The sequence below is a fragment of the Astatotilapia calliptera genome, chromosome 10, assembly GCF_900246225.1.
Source record: "Astatotilapia calliptera chromosome 10, fAstCal1.2, whole genome shotgun sequence".
NCBI classification, from domain to species: Eukaryota; Metazoa; Chordata; class Actinopteri; order Cichliformes; family Cichlidae; genus Astatotilapia; species Astatotilapia calliptera.
The window spans coordinates 12,302,495-12,319,913 of NC_039311.1; the positions used below are offsets into that span (position 1 = coordinate 12,302,495).

The 17,419-nt window shown below is 41.1% G+C and overlaps 1 protein-coding gene across 3 annotated transcripts in view; it reads left to right on the forward strand.

Annotated features, from left to right (window-relative positions):
* The first annotated feature begins 99 nt into the window (after positions 1-99).
* Positions 100-17,419, forward strand: part of mink1 (misshapen-like kinase 1) — a 33,686-nt gene continuing 16,366 nt past the window's right edge. For all 3 annotated transcript variants that reach the window (XM_026183005.1, XM_026183006.1, XM_026183008.1), the window contains exons 1-12: positions 100-1,542; positions 6,311-6,376; positions 6,800-6,982; positions 7,071-7,181; positions 7,817-7,907; positions 8,001-8,131; positions 8,218-8,272; positions 10,802-10,880; positions 12,112-12,287; positions 12,381-12,450; positions 12,535-12,745; positions 17,119-17,226. In XM_026183005.1, the coding sequence (XP_026038790.1) occupies positions 1,486-1,542; positions 6,311-6,376; positions 6,800-6,982; positions 7,071-7,181; positions 7,817-7,907; positions 8,001-8,131; positions 8,218-8,272; positions 10,802-10,880; positions 12,112-12,287; positions 12,381-12,450; positions 12,535-12,745; positions 17,119-17,226 (1,338 nt within the window). In that variant the 5' untranslated portion in view covers positions 100-1,485. The remainder of the gene's footprint in view (positions 1,543-6,310; positions 6,377-6,799; positions 6,983-7,070; positions 7,182-7,816; positions 7,908-8,000; positions 8,132-8,217; positions 8,273-10,801; positions 10,881-12,111; positions 12,288-12,380; positions 12,451-12,534; positions 12,746-17,118; positions 17,227-17,419) is intronic.

A 17,419-nucleotide genomic window follows, 5' to 3' on the forward strand; every position in this document is an offset into this window, starting at 1 on the left:
GGTATGCCTAGGGATGATCTTAGCTGTGCAGCTCAAACAAGACAGAGGCAGCTGCGTAGGCTGAAGTCCACTGTAATTTCGGGTAATTTGTCCCTGATGAAGCACCGTAGCCAGTCGAGAAGAGAAAACACTTCAGGAGTGTTGCGTGCAGCCAATCGTCAGTACAAACCCAACAAGACTACATCTAGGCTGCGAGTGGGAGGGAGGAGTGGACTTGGGAAGCAAAACATGGCGAAATAACAAGTTTGGCGGCTATACCGCAGTTAGAAACTGCACCGATTCTAGCAGTGGCGGACTATGACTGCAAGTTCATAAAATCTGGACGCCGGAGATCGACGGCAGCGCTCAACTTTGAAGCGTCGAGTGCTCAGGCTTACAAGTATTACGGTGGCTGCCGATAACACAGTGCCTGCTCGTCTGCCCGTGTTTTCCCCCGGAAGGTTGGCAGTGCTAGGCGCGACTGTCAACACAGAAAATGGATGAAGAAGGAAAGGGAAAGTTTATTCTGGAAAAGACAATTTAGCTCGCTAGCCTAGCTGCGTTAGCCAGCCGGCCAGTTAAACGTTAGATTAACCGCACACACCTGACTCGCTATTCGGATTATTTGTGCGCTCTGGACGAAACCCGGGGGTGCGAATTTAACTCGCGTTAACAAGTTTGACAACTGCAGCCGCAGGGAATCGCATTTGAAACGAGGCCCTTTTTTCCATTTTTTCCTCCCCACGCTCCTAATCTGTGACAAAATCCCGGGAGGTTTAAGGCCAGCAGTGAGAGCCTGACGGTCGGTTCTGGTGCGGTGCGGACGGACCCGGGGACGCCATCACATCAGACGTTGCGTTCTTAGTAAAACAATCACTGCGCTGCTAAACCGTAAATAATAATAAAAAAAAATAGCATACTTTATCAGTGTAAGTAGGAATGTTTCAGTAGCACACAACACCTGTCTGGTAGTTGTTTTTCTTCTTCTTCTCCCCCCTCGGTGACACGCATCGGTGTATCATATGTGAGATTAGCTGGGATGTTGGAGAGCAGGGGAGAAGCGGCGTCTTGTCAAAATGAACGCAGCATGGTGTTCATCAACAGCGGAGGTGCTCTGCATTTGAAACCTGCCAGTTGTTAGATCGATATCAAATGGGCGGCTAACAGCAACGTTGACAGCCTGTCTAAAAAAATCCTACTTTTTAAGTTGCATGCGATTTGATTAGCTGCCGCAGGCGGCATTAATGTAAAACAAGTGCGAATAACATTTACAGCTTTCGGTCAGAGTTGACGTGAGCTAGCCAGCTGGGTGCGTCTGTCCGCTCTCTGCGATGCATTTGCTAATCTAAGTGCTACAGCTCCTGCGTGTTGGACCGCCACTTTGCTGTATTTCCCCTGGGTTTAGGCCGTTATAACCTCGCGTGATCGGCCGCTTAAATCCCCCTTAAGCACTTCTTGTCAAATTAGTGGCTAACTTATTAGCCAGCGTGATAAGTTTCGCCAGCTATGTCTGAAAACGCCCCCACAAGAAGCCTGGATGACATAGACCTCGCAGCTCTGAGGGTGAGTATTGTTATTACCAGATAAGTGAATTGTAAAATGATGGCAGACGGACTCATTAGATATTATGTCATATGCCAGTTCGCCTCAGACACAAGCACGACCATTGAACACCCACGCGAAAAAGTTAAGGTGGGATAAACATCAATCGGCCTGCGTTATAGCAGTACAGTCTGTACACAAATCCTCCAAGTATATGTTGGGATTTCTCCCTTAAAGGACCACCTTACCCTGCCCTGACAATGTTAATTTGTTGGTTTGGGAGGAAAATAAGCACCAGTATCTATAAACACTGGGCCACTGTGTGATTACATCATGTAATGGGAAGGCTGGTTTATTTAAAGAACATTTTGTCTTCTGGTGGTATTTTTTTTATGGAGGTTTATGACTCCATAAGAAAAAGGCACATCTGTGTCGTTCTGATAACATTCTAATATTGTTGATATAATGTAACATATCAGACTGTTCGTGAAGAAATTAGACCTGGTGTTTGTTCCTTTTGTATTTTAACTGGTGTCCCATTAAAGTCCCCAGTTTGAAAATCCTAACTTCTGCAACATTAGAAACTCTTCGAGAGTCAAGAAATCTGTCACATCCCTTTTAACATTTTGATAATGTTTGACTGACTGTTGAATCCCCATCTACAGTTAAAGTGATCAAAAGGCTACCCAATAACTCCAATTCAAACTATGTTTAAAGTAATACCATCATTTTCTTGACAAAGTAAGATTCATAGTTTCATAGGATTCCCTCTGAAAAAGATGAAGAATTTCTAGTATTTCAGTGTAGCTCTCACATGGTATTGGGGCTAAACAGATCAGGATATTTTACCCAAATACTGATAGTTTGGGCAGGTTTGTCCTGTTTCCCTGACCTTCTTCTGAGGTTTCACCTGGAAATTTCACCTAAGCCTTCACTAACAACACAGGCAGATGTGACCTAGTTTCTAAAACTTGTAGTAATTATTTAATCTTGCACTTCATTTAGTAATAATTTATTGTGTATTTAAATGGTGGATCTAGTAATTTAAGTAGCAGTTTGCTTATAAGAACAGTTGGGTAGGTGCAAAAAATGACCCAGGATTTGTTGCCCACCACAGCTGAGATGTGGAAATAAATAGTAGTTTGTTTGTGATTCTATCTATGGCTGGGTATTCCACTGAAGAAAACTGACCGTGTGATGGCTGTGGCTCAGGTGATAGAGCAGGTTGTCCATTAAATGCAGGGTTGGTTGTTTGATCCCGTGCTACGTTTCCTTGGGCAATACACTGACCCCAAATTGTTACATGACAGCTCTGCTACTATTGATTAATGAGTGAAACAGAACCAGTAAAGATGCGTCTTAGAGAATTTATACTTAATGCTGCACTAGATAATAGTGATTAAGCAGGTCAATGACTAGTCATTTATTTTGCTAAGGTTAAGTTACTGGTGTGTTTAAACAGGGAAAATAATATTAATTTACCTAATTGTTTTTCACATCTTAGAAGTTTCACCACCAAAATCTACATGATAAGCCACCAGAATAAATAAGTGTCGAATTGTTTTTGTAGTTTTCTCAAATGACAGTTTAAAATTTTATTGTAAACAGATATTTTGTTTACTGTCACTGTAACTCACCATCACTCATATATTTAAATTTATCCAAAAGGGACATTGCACTATTGTAAACATGAGCGTGAGAGCCATTTAATGTAAATATGCCAGATTTAGCTGTATAAGCTAATTTTCCTCTGCAATCCATGGCAGGTTGATAGCACTGATCAACATTAACAGAGCCATGTAACATACTGAACAGACATTAAGTACCACTTATTGTATAAAACTCACAACAAAAAACAAAAGTAGATGCATACAATCACAAAAACATAGACGTATGCGTCAGATTATGACAGCATGTTTATTTATTCTTGAGCTTTAACAGTCGTGTTTTCCTCCCCAATAAAGGTTTTTCAGGGTATGTTTAATTCAATATTTTTGCGTCAGTTTTTTACTGGCTAGCATTCTCCTTGTTACCTGCCTCGCATTACAGCATATCTCTGGTTTTACCATCACTCCTTGAAAAACGTGATAACTGTTGGCAGGACAGTGAACTGCGTCATCCACATCTGCGCAAACAAAAGGGGACCTCACTCTTAGATTAAAAAAAAAAGCGTTTGAAATTATTAAATGGGCTTTAAAAAAAAATCAGTGGCTCAATCACAGCATTTTTCCAGAAATTTGCTACACAGTACAGAAGAGGCCCAGCATTACATAACAACAGTTCACTGCAAACAGGCATCAACAAATTATTTATGCAGAAACACTTACATTGCCAATGGACTGGTTCTTATGTAGGGCTTTTCTACTCTGCCTGAGCACTCAAAGCAATTTATACCGCTTGCCAACATTCACACAAATTCATACAAACACTTTATTCTATGTTTTTTAAGTGTTTTCTATCCAACACTCACACTCTGCTGGATGCATTGGAGCGGAACTTGGGGTTAGCATCTTGGCTAAGGCACGATTTGGCATGCGGACTGGAGCAGCCAAGAATCAAACCACCAACCTTCCTCTTAGTAGATGACCTGCTCAGCCTCCTGAGCAGCAGCCACTAGCCAATATGTAGAAATTGCAAATGAAATTGAGGTATTTTGTTACATTGCTACAGTCAAAAAGTCAATCACCTTAGCCACCAACAACAATGACAATAATAAAGTTTATTTGTATAGGATTTATCGAACCCAATGTTACAGTGTGCTTACCAAAAATGAAGAATAGACTTTAGAACAATAACAATACAACAATAGACTAAATTAAAATAAGCCATGCAATACTCAATTGTCAGTTAGGTGAAAATGCAAAGGAGGAAAATAGCTGTAATATTAATGAAAGCTCTGGAATGCTTGATTTGCACTTTCTGAAAAGGTTAAAACAAATCTATAGCCATTTCCTGTAATTTTTGTTATTCTTATTTTACACACATTTGATGTGTTATTAAATTGTAATAACACAATAAAATTGTTCCCTGATTCTAATCGCTGAAGGCACGCGATGAGTTTTGATTTTGATGATTGCTGCAGGTCTGTAACCACATCTTTTTCTTTTCTTAAAAGACATCCCCTCTTAGCGGTGTTGACATTGCAGGAAATGGGTTTTCCTTCCTCTTTAACCATCACCACTATATTTTACAGTGCATACTGTTAAACCTAGCTTACCATCTTGACTATTTGGCTCAATTATGTGCGTTAGTCACTGAGGTTCCCCTCCTTGTACATGGGTACAGCCACATGGTTACAACCTCCCCCTTCTAGCCTAGTTTTACTGACACCTTGCTTGTTTGGCGTTCACTGCTGACACTTTAATTGACTTTTTGCTGGTGGTGCTACTCTTTGAACATCACTGTATCCTTCCCCTTCCATCATATCTTTCCTCTCATCCCACTCTGTGCTTACGTGGGCGAAGATGCCGTCTCTGCCTCGCCACCCACTCTATCGTTACATTGTTGCCTCCCCTCCTGTTTTGCGTTACCATTTCCCCACTTTTCTGTCCTCTATACTTAACATGTTTATCTCATCATATAACCATGTGTATTGAATCTTTGGTCACTTCCCCGATATACTGCCAAGTTTTCCCAATCATGCTGTTCTTTATCGTAATTCCTTGTCCTAAAGGAAAATCTTCTCCTCCCTGTTGAAGGCGTAAAAACCCCATCATTGGAAATGGATGAAAGCAGGATAGGTCATGGTGTACAATCTAAACCCAAAGCAGCAGTCTCACCACCCACACATCTTCTTAAAGCCATATTGAAATTGCATGAAAGTGGAACTGCTTGTCATTTCCCTTGTCTCTTGGGGGGGAGGGGGTTGCATAATTGAGTCAAAGCAACCTACTCATTATTAGTGTCAGTGAAATATGTGTTCGTGGTACTGAAACACAGAATGAACAGATGAAGAAAAAAGGCAAAAGTTTTATGTCAGTATTGTCAGAATCTGTCTTTGCATATCTAATCTAGTATCAATATTTAGTGTCTCTGAGTGTCTGCTTCCTCCGTGTAAAGTTTTGTGGGTGGCAGAGAACACTGAGTTTAGATCATTTGTATGGAAATATGTAATTGTGATATTGTCTCCGGTGTACACAGTAGAAGCCACTGGGATTGCTGTTATTTGTTTTTGTCTGTGGTCTCTGTTCTGCACAAGCCCATGTGCTTTATGTGGTTTTATGACACTGTTCTTAAGGGGTATAGATCTGTAGCTACGCTTACATCTAATGATAGTACACAACTTCTGAAATTGCAGTCATAAAAAAAAACTACACAGATCTTTCTTTGTCTTCAGCGGGGCCTCAGCATTGTTTTGTTTTCAGTCTCGTGCTAATTTAGCCTTTGTGCTAATATAACCGCTGGTTGATTGCAGCTGTTTCAAGAACAGGTGAGGTTTAGCAGGGTGCTAGTATTTAAGGGTTAGTCTTTACCCAAGAAATATGAGCGCAGCAACATGAAATACAACCTGCACTTGGGGTCAGCATTGAAGTGTAAATGTGGAGGATTCAAAGAAGAACAAAGCAAGTATCACCCACTTAAAAACAAAAATAAATGTGGTGAGCTTTGAGTGCAGTCATTTTAATTTTGCCTTTTCCCAAATGTTGAAAAAGAAAAGTGAATTAGGTTTGTTTTTGTTGAAATGCTTTGTTTGTCTTTAGTATGTCAAGCTGATGTGGATTAAATGATGTATCTTAATTGCTCTGCCTGTCTACTGTAAGTCATTTTAAACTGCTGCTCTCTTTACTAGGATCCAGCAGGAATCTTCGAGCTGGTCGAGGTCGTTGGCAATGGCACATATGGACAGGTGTACAAGGTGAGCCATGATGCCCTTGTGACATATGAGTAATGCACGAATTCTAATGGAGAATAAAAAATTCAGTGCCTGAATTATCACTTGTGCATTGAGTGAGCATTTTGGATTGTTGCTGCACAGCCTCCTTCAGTGTCTGTTCTTTAAACGTTCTGTACATTAACTTCTTAGATTAAAGCAGATTTAGTCCACTGTCATGTCAGTGAAAATTTCAGCTATCAGGCTGTTAAATTTCAAGTGGCAGTGATGGGAAGATAAGGCACTCTAGTAAAAGGAAATGTAAATTAAGAACAGGAAAATGATGTGAAGAAGCAATTAGCCACACTTAATGGACCAAATTCAAAGAGTTCCAGAGAGATAGAATCTAAGATTCACTTTAAATATTACTGATTAGTGTTAGAATGATTCAACTTGCTTTTTGTTCAGGGACGTCACGTGAAGACGGGCCAGCTGGCTGCCATCAAGGTGATGGATGTTACAGAGGAGGAAGAAGAGGAGATCAAAGCTGAAATAAACATGCTGAAAAAATACAGCCACCACCGCAACATAGCCACATACTACGGTGCCTTTGTCAAGAAGAGTCCGCCGGGACACGACGACCAGCTTTGGGTCTGTCTGCCACTGTGTCTGGGCTGATGGTTTAATGGTTGCAAGCCTCATTAATTGTTCTAAGTGAGATGTGTTTGTTTCCTCATAGCTGGTGATGGAGTTTTGTGGGGCGGGGTCAGTGACCGACCTGGTGAAAAACACTAAGGGCAGCTCTCTAAAGGAGGACTGGATTGCTTACATCTGCAGAGAGATCCTAAGGGTGAGAAATCAAGAAGCCATGTTTAGCCACAATGCCAAAGGGTTGACAGACCACATTCCTCCACATACTAGTGAAGTTTTGTCATGTGCACAGTTGTCACTTTGTAGTGTCAAAGTCTGTCCAGAGACAGATGGACCAATAAACACTTGGGAAAGTCACCTATGCGCTGGTTCCCACAGAAGTACATTCCTCCCTGACCAGATTTTTTTGTCAAGATAAGGCACACACGTAGGCAAAGTCAAGGTGAAAACAAAGCCAGCTGTGGTAGCAGGGCAGGTGAATGCTACTAATTACAGCTTTTATACAGTACGCAGGGTTGTACTACACCATTTCACAACCTCAAATCCAACTGTTAAGCCTCATGTGTGACTGTAATTTTGCACATTTGTGATGCTATCATGTTTTTAAGAGCAGCCCAAAGATGTGTGGATAACGCAGAAAGCCGATTAAACTGCTCAACGCTGCTATTGTGTTAGTGCTTGTCAGAGCAGGTATCTACAAGGCCACATTTTGCCAGGCTGAGACACACACACACACACACACACACACACACTTGCTGTTTTGCCACTAACGTGTGTGCAGCAGAGCTTGTTACATACTGATCTTTTTTTTTTGTCTTGTTTTTATATGAACAGGGTCTGTCTCACCTCCATGCCCATAAAGTTATCCACAGAGACATCAAGGGCCAGAACGTTCTGCTAACAGAGAATGCAGAGGTCAAACTGGGTATGTTAGTTTTGATAGTGTGCATTACTAAAGCAGACCCAGTCTCGGACCCTTTTCTGTCTCTTATTTCTCGTTTCTTTATGTCACTTTCAGTCGATTTTGGGGTCAGCGCCCAGTTGGACAGGACAGTTGGGCGAAGAAATACCTTTATTGGCACACCGTACTGGATGGCACCTGAGGTCATTGCCTGCGATGAGAATCCTGACTCCACCTATGACTACAGGGTAACACCAGCCACAGTTTTGTTTATGTGCAGTATGTTGTATGAACAAAGTGCAAGGCTGACCCTGGGCCCCTGTGTATTTTGCAGAGTGATATTTGGTCCTTGGGAATCACAGCTATTGAGATGGCCGAAGGAGCTCCTCGTAAGTGTCTTTGTAACCTTTGCACACTTTTTTGAACCAGTTTTTGCTAAATAGTGCATATTAACATAGCAACAGATAACTCATAATTTCAAAGCCCTTTCTGCAAGACGTCATGAATGAGCCTGTCTTGCATATGCAGCCCTGTTGTCTGTATCTTCAGATGGACGGCTGACTCACTGTAATCAAGGTAGTGAAATGGTGAGCTGCCAGTTGGCTTGTGGAGGCTGCTTGTACAGATCTCTCCGGTCTGCTTAGCAGGGAGGTTTGTCTGCATGGAAATTTGGTGTTAAATGCAAAGAAGCAAAGAAAAAATCTCACTGAAGAGTAGCAGCTAAAAAGTTTGGTAAAGAAGGTGTCGAACAGTAGCTCAACACGAGTAGCTTGTAGTGCCTAGTGCGCTCCTACATTTGATAAGTGGGTGGTTGTTTTTAAACTGATATATGTGCAGAGTTTTAGAGTAGAAGACTCGAGTCATTCACTGGCTGGTGTGGTTTTGTGACACCATTCAGTATGAAGTCTACAGAAAACTGGTGTGTAAACTTGAACCCTTTAGTGAAACGTTGACATCACGAGTGCAGTAGTTCCTTCTTTGAGATGAACAAAATTTCTATTTTCAGAGTAGAGCCACTGCTGTCCCTTTAGACCATTCTGAAAGTTCAGAAAGCTCCTGCAGATCATGATGTTGCTGCTGTGAATGACACGCGGCACACAGACCAACTGTCAAGATAGTGTTGTACCGTGATAAATTATGCAGCATGTACTGACTGTATCAGGGTGATAACTGAAGTTTGGTTGCCACTAATAAAGCGATCAGCTAGCCTCTATTTTTAAAAATGGTTGCTTTTGATAGTAATGCTGAAACCATTTGTCAGTTGATTTTTATTTATATTATAAAGTATAGTTTGTATAGTTGGCGTATATTGTCAAAATACTAGAATTTCAAACTCAGTACTGATACCCAGAAAAATGCATACAGATAGAAGAAGCATTTCTTTTAATGGAGGTTAAAACAATGCAAATGATAAGATCAATAACACTGATTAAGTTGTCTGCTATAGTGTAAAAAAAAAAATACAGGAACAACATAACTGTGCGTGTGTGTTGTATATCAAATAGAGATTAAGTAGGTTAACAATTATAACTGTTTAAAACTTCAGTGTTGTTGAAACGGGACCTTTCCCGACCGCTCGATATTCCTCCTGAAATGTTGTTTGGTGCTGTGAGCGTCAGCTACTTTAGCTGTTAGTGAGAGGAGGGGCTGTGTGCCTGCCTGTCTGCAGCAGTGCTGTGTGAAGTTTTGTGTCGACTGGAGGAGGCAACGATGGCACTATTTATAGCAATACAAATGAGTATGTAATAGTAATTTTGAGTATTGATTAGTATAATTGGTGTCAATTTAATATATATGTTTTTTTTTAAATATAATATTGCCAATCCTAAATGCAAGACAGGTTTTATGAATCTGTTAACACCTGCTTAAAAGTGTAATAAAAGCATAATAACTATGCTAAAGCCCACACTGGCCTTGGCTCTCTTTGTTATATTCTATAACAACATGATGGGCATTATAGTCAGTTATTAGTTCTGAATGTTGAATTTGCTCTTTATTACCGTAATCAATATTCTTCCAAGTAAACATTATTCTTAATTAGGTTAAATAGTCACAGTAGTAGTTAAATATCTGCACTTGGTATTTTTATTTCTGTACTGATCACATGACCTAAATTTACTGGGAATTCATCCATCATCAGCAGGGTTGGCGAGGATTCTGTATGATATTTGTCACAGTTTCACTGGGATAGCTTTATTGTGCCGGTTCTAGTAATGTGCTCACGATCCTTGCAGGGTGAATCAAAGCATTGGTTGCACAGTATGCTCACTCCTTGCTCATCTTTAGCTTTTTTTTTTTTTTACCTCCTAAAGGTAATTGTTTGAGTGTTGAGCTTTTGGACTGTCTGTAGTAAAACACTGAAAGGGACAGCGGCAGGTAACCGTTTGCACAAAATAATTTCTACTCCCGGGAATTTTTAGAAAAGTGCCAACATCGTGTCAGTGGGTGAGCCATTTCTTTAGTGCATGTTATATGGAGCATGTTCTCACTGTGATTCCTGTGGTTCGTGCATACTTTAAAATGCTGAAATGAAAATTTCCTCTTTCCTGCCTCAGTCACGTTGGATATGTCCTAAAGACTGTGTTACAAAAGCCTATTTACTGTGAAAGTCTAAAGCTAACCAGTCAGGTTTAGCTACCTACCTACGCTGGGAACACAATGACTCACAGTCCTTGTTCTTACATTCAGTGTAACAATAAGCCTGAGGCACTGGGAACGATTGGATAACAGCAGCTGTAACCATGTTTGAGGATGCAGAAAACATGTATAATGGTGGCATGTGTTATTCACAAACTGCCACATGTGGAAGTGGATGATACTCTAACATTACCCTCATTCTGATGTGCTCTTTGTTTTGTAAATCGACTCACAGCATGGACGGAAAGATTTAACCCCAGTAATCTCCTTTATTTCTTTAGCCTTGTGTGACATGCACCCAATGAGAGCCCTCTTCCTGATCCCCAGAAACCCCCCTCCAAAACTTAAATCGAAGAAGTGGTGAGTTATCAGCCTTACCAGTGCCTTATATCAAAGTGTTTGAAAAGCCTTTTTTTTTCTTAGCGTGTGTTGGATTGTGCATTCAGTAAACAATGTTCTAGCATATTTCCCTCTGTGTAATAAACTGGTAACATACTGCCTCACTGCAGGCTTTGTAATTGTTATCACTTTGCATTAAATTGAAATAATAATTCAATAACTTATGAACTACAGTCAACAAATAAGCGTAGTCTATTGTGATGGCAAAGAAGTAGGTCAGTGCAGGAGGGCACGGTTTACATCTGATGTAGTAGTGTAGTCACTTGGCGTATCAGGTTACTGCTGTATGTGAATGGAAACGTGTGGATGGTACAAGAAATTGAAGGACGGTGTCTAGTTTCCAAAATCTTGTGCATCAAGATAAATTGGGTGCATTTGCAATAGCTGAATCTCCCTCACATTTCAAAGCATTAAAGGTCGCGCACTTGTTCTCCTTATGAGCCAGATTTGATTGCTAGCAAGCATTTAAACTAATTTGTCATGTTTTCTCCTACCCGCTACTTTTCCTGCTAGTCGTTAATGGACCCACTTAGTAGTGGATCTACTTTTGCTCACGCAGGATTAAAAATGCAATGTTTCTTCCACAGTTTTTATAATTGTCATGGAAAAAAAAAAGCTGCTGCCAATGTTCTACCAATACATGAGTGTTTAAAAAAAAAAAAAAAAAAAAAAAAAGTAGGGGACGGAGCCAGGTGCATGATCAGTTGAATACAATGGACATTAATGACCTGATGCACATACCAGTAATTACACAGTTACTATACTGTGCTGCATTGCATTATTCAACAGTGATCATGTGGTTTATGGTCCTATTTTAATGAAACAAACAATCGTTAATCACATTGTTTGTTTATGTCCTTTTTTTCTTTTTCTTTTTTTAACTGGTTAATCACAGCGACTAGCCCCCCCATCAGTGAAAGTAATTTTTGAAAAGGCAATAGTCACACAATGGTGCTAGCATTAACCGCAAAACTTAACAACTTAGTTCACATTTGACTAACAGAGGAACATTTCTAAAAAGGTCTTTTATTTCTCAAATACTGATAAAGATTATTCCTACCCCGCTATATGTGAAAAGATCCTCTTCAATGTCTCATTGTTGTTGAATCTGTATTCTGTGCAGTACTTGTCCAACTATCACCTTGCCTCCTGCTCAAGTTTTCTTATCTTCTAACCTTCCTCATCCTGCCAGGTCCAAGAAATTTATTGACTTTATAGAGAGCTGCCTTGTAAAGACATATCCCAGCCGGCCATCCACGGAGCAGCTGCTCAAGCATTCCTTCATCAGGGATCAGCCCACTGAACGCCAGGTCCGAATTCAACTCAAAGACCATATTGACCGTACACGCAAAAAAAGAGGAGAGAAGGGTAAGCAAGTGTAGCACCAGCTTTGTAGAGTGTTCACAGACAGTCAGCAAAAAAATTCACATTAGAGTGACTTGAATTTATTTTTCCTTACAGAAGAAACAGAGTACGAGTACAGTGGTAGTGATGAAGAGGAGGACAATCGTGGAGATGACAGAGAGTCAAGGTAATTTTAGCATTTCTGTCAAAGGACACTTATTGACTTGTTTGAGTTTCTCTTTTCACTCATATCTTGATTTTTGGTCTTCAGTTCAATCCTCAATGTGCCGGGTGAGTCCACCTTGCGGCGGGACTTCCAGCGTCTGCAGCAGGAGAACAAAGAGCGCTCAGAGGCTCACAAGAGGCAGCAGGCCCAACTGGCAGCTCAGCGCCGGGACCCCGAGGAGCACAAGAGGCAACTGTTGCATGACCGACAGAAACGCATCGAAGAACAGAAGGAACAGCGTCGCAGACTTGAAGAGGTAAAATTCAACCTTTTGAAAGGAAGACTCTAACATTAAGAGATATACAGTGGGGCAAAAAAGTATTTAGTCAGCCACCAATTGTGCAAGTTCCCCCACTTAAAATGATGACAGAGGTCAGTAATTTGCACCAGAGGTACACTTCAACTGTGAGAGACAGAATGTGAAAAAAAAATCCATGAATTCACATGGTAGGATTTGTAAAGAATTTATTCGTAAATTAGGGTGGAAAATAAGTATTTGGTCACCTCAAACAAGGAAAATCTCTGGCTCTCACAGACCTGTAACGTCTTCTGTAAGAAGCTTTTCTGTCCCCCACTCGTTACCTGTATGAATGGCACCTGTTTGAACTCATCATCTGTATAAAAGACACCTGTCCACAGCCTCAAACAGTCAGACGCCAAACTCCGCCATGGCCAAGACCAAAGAGCTTTCGAAGGACACCAGGAAAAGTATTGTAGACCTGCACCAGACTGGGAAGAGTGAATCTACAATAGGCAAGCAGCTTGGTGTGAAAAAATCAACTGTGGGAGCAATCATCAGAAAATGGAAGACATACAAGACCACTGATAATCTCCCTCGATCTGGGGCTCCACGCAAGATCTCATCCCGTGGGGTCAAAATGATCATGAGAACGGTGAGCAAAGATCCCAGAACCACACGGGGGGACCTGGTGAATGACCTGCAGAGAGCTGGGACCAAAGTAACAAAGGTCACCATCAGTAACACACTACAACGGCAGGGAATCAAATCCCGCAGTGCCAGACGTGTTCCGCTGCTGAAGCCAGTGCATGTCCAGGCCCGTCTGAAGTTTGCCAGAGAGCACATGGATGATACAGCAGAGGATTGGGAGAATGTCATGTGGTCAGATGAAACCAAAGTAGAACTTTTTGGTATAAACTCAACTCGTCGTGTTTGGAGGAAGAAGAATACTGAGTTGCATCCCAAGAACACCATACCTACTGTGAAGCATGGGGGTGGAAACATCATGCTATGGGGCTGTTTTTCTGCCAAGGGGACAGGACGACTGATCCGTGTTAAGGACAGAATGAATGGGGCCATGTATCGTGAGATTTTGAGCCAAAACCTCCTTCCATCAGTGGGAACTTTGAAGATGAAACGAGGCTGGGTCTTCCAACATGACAATGATCCAAAACACACTGCCCGGGCAACAAAGGAGTGGCTCCGTAAGAAGCATTTGAAAGTCCTGGAGTGGCCTAGCCAGTCTCCAGACCTCAACCCCATAGAAAATCTGTGGCGGGAGTTGAAAGTCCGTGTTGCTCGGCGACAGCCCCAAAACATCACTGCTCTCGAGAAGATCTGCATGGAGGAATGGGCCAAAATACCAGCTACTGTGTGTGCAAACCTGGTAAATACCTATAGTAAACGTTTGACCTCTGTTATTGCCAACAAAGGTTATGTTACAAAGTATTGAGTTGTATTTTTGTTATTGACCAAATACTTATTTTCCACCCTGATTTACGAATAAATTCTTTACAAATCCTACCATGTGGATTCATGGATTTTTTTTTTCACATTCTGTCTCTCACAGTTGAAGTGTACCTCTGGTGCAAATTACTGACCTCTGTCATCATTTTAGGTGGGGGAACTTGCACAATCGGTGGCTGACTAAATACTTTTTTGCCCCACTGTATGCTCATTCGTTTCGTTGGTGGGAATTGGAATGATACCCATCTCATCTCTGTGCTAATCTGGGTGTCAAAACAGGAAGGTTGGCATAACTTAGCATATGGACAGAAAGCCTGACCTCTCTAAAAAAACAAAAAGATCTGTACACAGTGAAACATTTGCTCTTGTTCCTCCGTGTGACTGTAGAGGGTTAGTTACAGCTCAGACCTGCCCCTAAAATAAGCTGAGACTTTATCTGTTCCAGAAGTTGGGAAATTATTGTGTCATAGCTGCCAAATCATTAAGAATAATTAAATATAACCTATAACAAAACTTGAAGAAAAAAATACAAACACGATCAAATGAAATACCCCAATGAAGTCAAAGAAACTGCTTGGTGTCACTTCTACACTTTAGGTTTTGTATAGATTAGAAAAAGGAGATGCTACAGCACATTCAGAATCCCTGGTAGGTGTGTTTTTGAGCATTTGCCAGTCATTATGCTAATCTGGTTAATTAGTAGCTTAAGCTTCATGCTTATCCCACAAACATGAGTCTTACAGCAAAAGAGCAGGTGGGCATTTTCGCCCAGCTGTCACTGGGGGCTGCTGGATCTGGGTTCACTGTTTTACTACGACTAAAACTAGTCGGAATAACAGGAATTCCTGCATAGCACAGCTTGATTAATGTTTATCTTTTCGTAGCTTATTTATTCGTGCACGCCACTCTTTTAGGAAGACGGCCTTCTAAAGTGAAACAATCTAAAGCGAATAAAGCAGTAATTTTAAAATAGTCATGATGTAAAATATTTACTGCAGCTTGTCGTGGGAATTGAGACAAGAATCATTTCCTGTGATTGAGAATTGAACTTTGAAATGGATTCCACCTTAAATAAGAACGAGGAAAGACTGATAAGGAGGCCCGTGTTTTTTACAAGTGCTCGTTCTTTTCTGAGATATTAATATTGTGTTTACTCCACATTTGCACAACCGCTTTGCTGCTTATCATCAGATTTGAGTTGTTAGTTTTGATTAATTATGGTGATAATATTTATGAAATGCAAACACACGTTTTGTTCGAGATGGAACAAGAGCATGTTACTTTGAGTTGCCTCCACTCTTGATCTTCGATCATTAGAAATGTGCACGTTTTACTACCAGCTCATGATACAAAAACATTATGCAATATGACAGCACATCTTAATTCAAGCAGTGAAGCTATGTAGTTCATTGTCTGTCCGTACTTGTCCTTCTCTTTTAGCCACATAACTGTCTCTGGTTGGTCCTTTTCTTGCTTTGAGTTTGATTTCAGTATGTTTGTTTGCTTTCGGCAGTGGCATTTTAGATTTACTTCCTCACGCTGTCTGCGCATGCCGTGTAACTGGCATGACTTACAAAAGCACATGTAAGAGTAACAATGTTTAAATACTTTAGATGTTGAAATTGGCCAGTGAGAGAGACACATCAGTACACTCACCTGTCTGTCTCGATTTCACAACCTACGTGACTAAATAACTAGTTATAAGTACTGAACTAAGCTCAGGTCACCTTGTAGACTAGAACAAAGTATTCTGAAGTGATGGAGTTTACAAAATGTATTGTCATTATGCTTTTTTCTTCTCAATTTGAGAATCGATGATTGCTCAATTACATTAGTGATAGTGACCCAAGATCGAGTGCTCTACACTAACCTTACCTCAGCACTGAGGGCCGCTTGTGTTATTTAATAATGTAAGAAAACCATTTATGTGTGATGAGTGGAAGAGGATGAATGAATGGAGTTTTTTGCAGTAGAGCAAAAAAATATTAATGACCACACATTTCCAGATCTGAATCACTGGAAATGAAATATTCTTATGCTTTTTATTTTCTTTCAGTACCTTCATTCACAATGTTTCGGCCCTGAACAGTCTTTCACTGTATATTTTTAGAAGTACAGCATTGTACTTCTAACAGTAGCTGACATAGTGTTGATATATCCACCCCTTCAAAGCTTACAGACAATAAATTGTATGAAAATGTTGTCTTTGTTGCACGGCATCTGAACTTCCTTTGAAGCTGACACACAGTCAGGATTTGACAGGATGTTATGTTAGACATTATTAATGAAAAGGCTGAGCATGTTGCTAAATACTTTGAAAGACATGCCTGCATAACCCAGTGAATTAGAGATGGGGTGGGGGGGGAAATCTGTGAAATCTCTGGGGAGTTCAGTAGGATTTGATGCACATGTTAGCGCACCTACACTGCTGTTGTTGCTGTAATCGTTGTGCAACATTGGTACAGGGTTATAACTACAGCGAGGGTGCGTTCTTCACCTCCTTGTCTATCTTATTTACCTCTTTTGTTTACCGATAAAGTGTCAGCGATGACTGAGTGTACGAGTGCGTTTTAGTGCCACTGCCAAGTCGCGGGGGCTCTCGTTTCCCCACAAAGAACAAATCTTTGTGTTTCAGTCTCTGTTTAGAAAAAGGCAGATAAAAAGCGCCCCCAGTCACAAGTGGAAAAACTGTCACTTCAAGTTTGAATCAAAGCAGTACACTGAAAAGATGATTAGGATGCATTAGGTGTGTGTTTGTGAGAATGACTCACAGCTTCCTTTCTCTGCCCTGTACTTCTGCAGCTCTCACCCCCACCCTCCTCATATCTTTGCAGGGGAGAATTTTCTTAACAGTAGGCTAATTTCTCTGTGCAGCCACATCCTCTGTGCTCATTACTCTTTTTCCTGTCACCCTTCTCTCCCAGCAACAGAGAAAACAGGGAGAGATGGTGAGGCAGCAAGAAAAGGGTCCCCATCGGAGACTTGACGATATGAGACGGGAGGAAGATAGGAGGCTGGCAGAGAGGGAGCAGGTAACCAACCACAGGAGGAGTGGGATTGCAGTCGGCCAATCGGAGCGAAGTGCAGGCGTGTCCAGCGGCAACACTGTGCAGGTTGCTCTGGTGGTGAAATTCCAGGAGTAGGTTGCCATAGCAGCAAGGGTCTAAATTAGTGTATTTACTCAGAGATGAGTTTTCTGTGGGTGAGCTCTCTGCGCCTCTTATG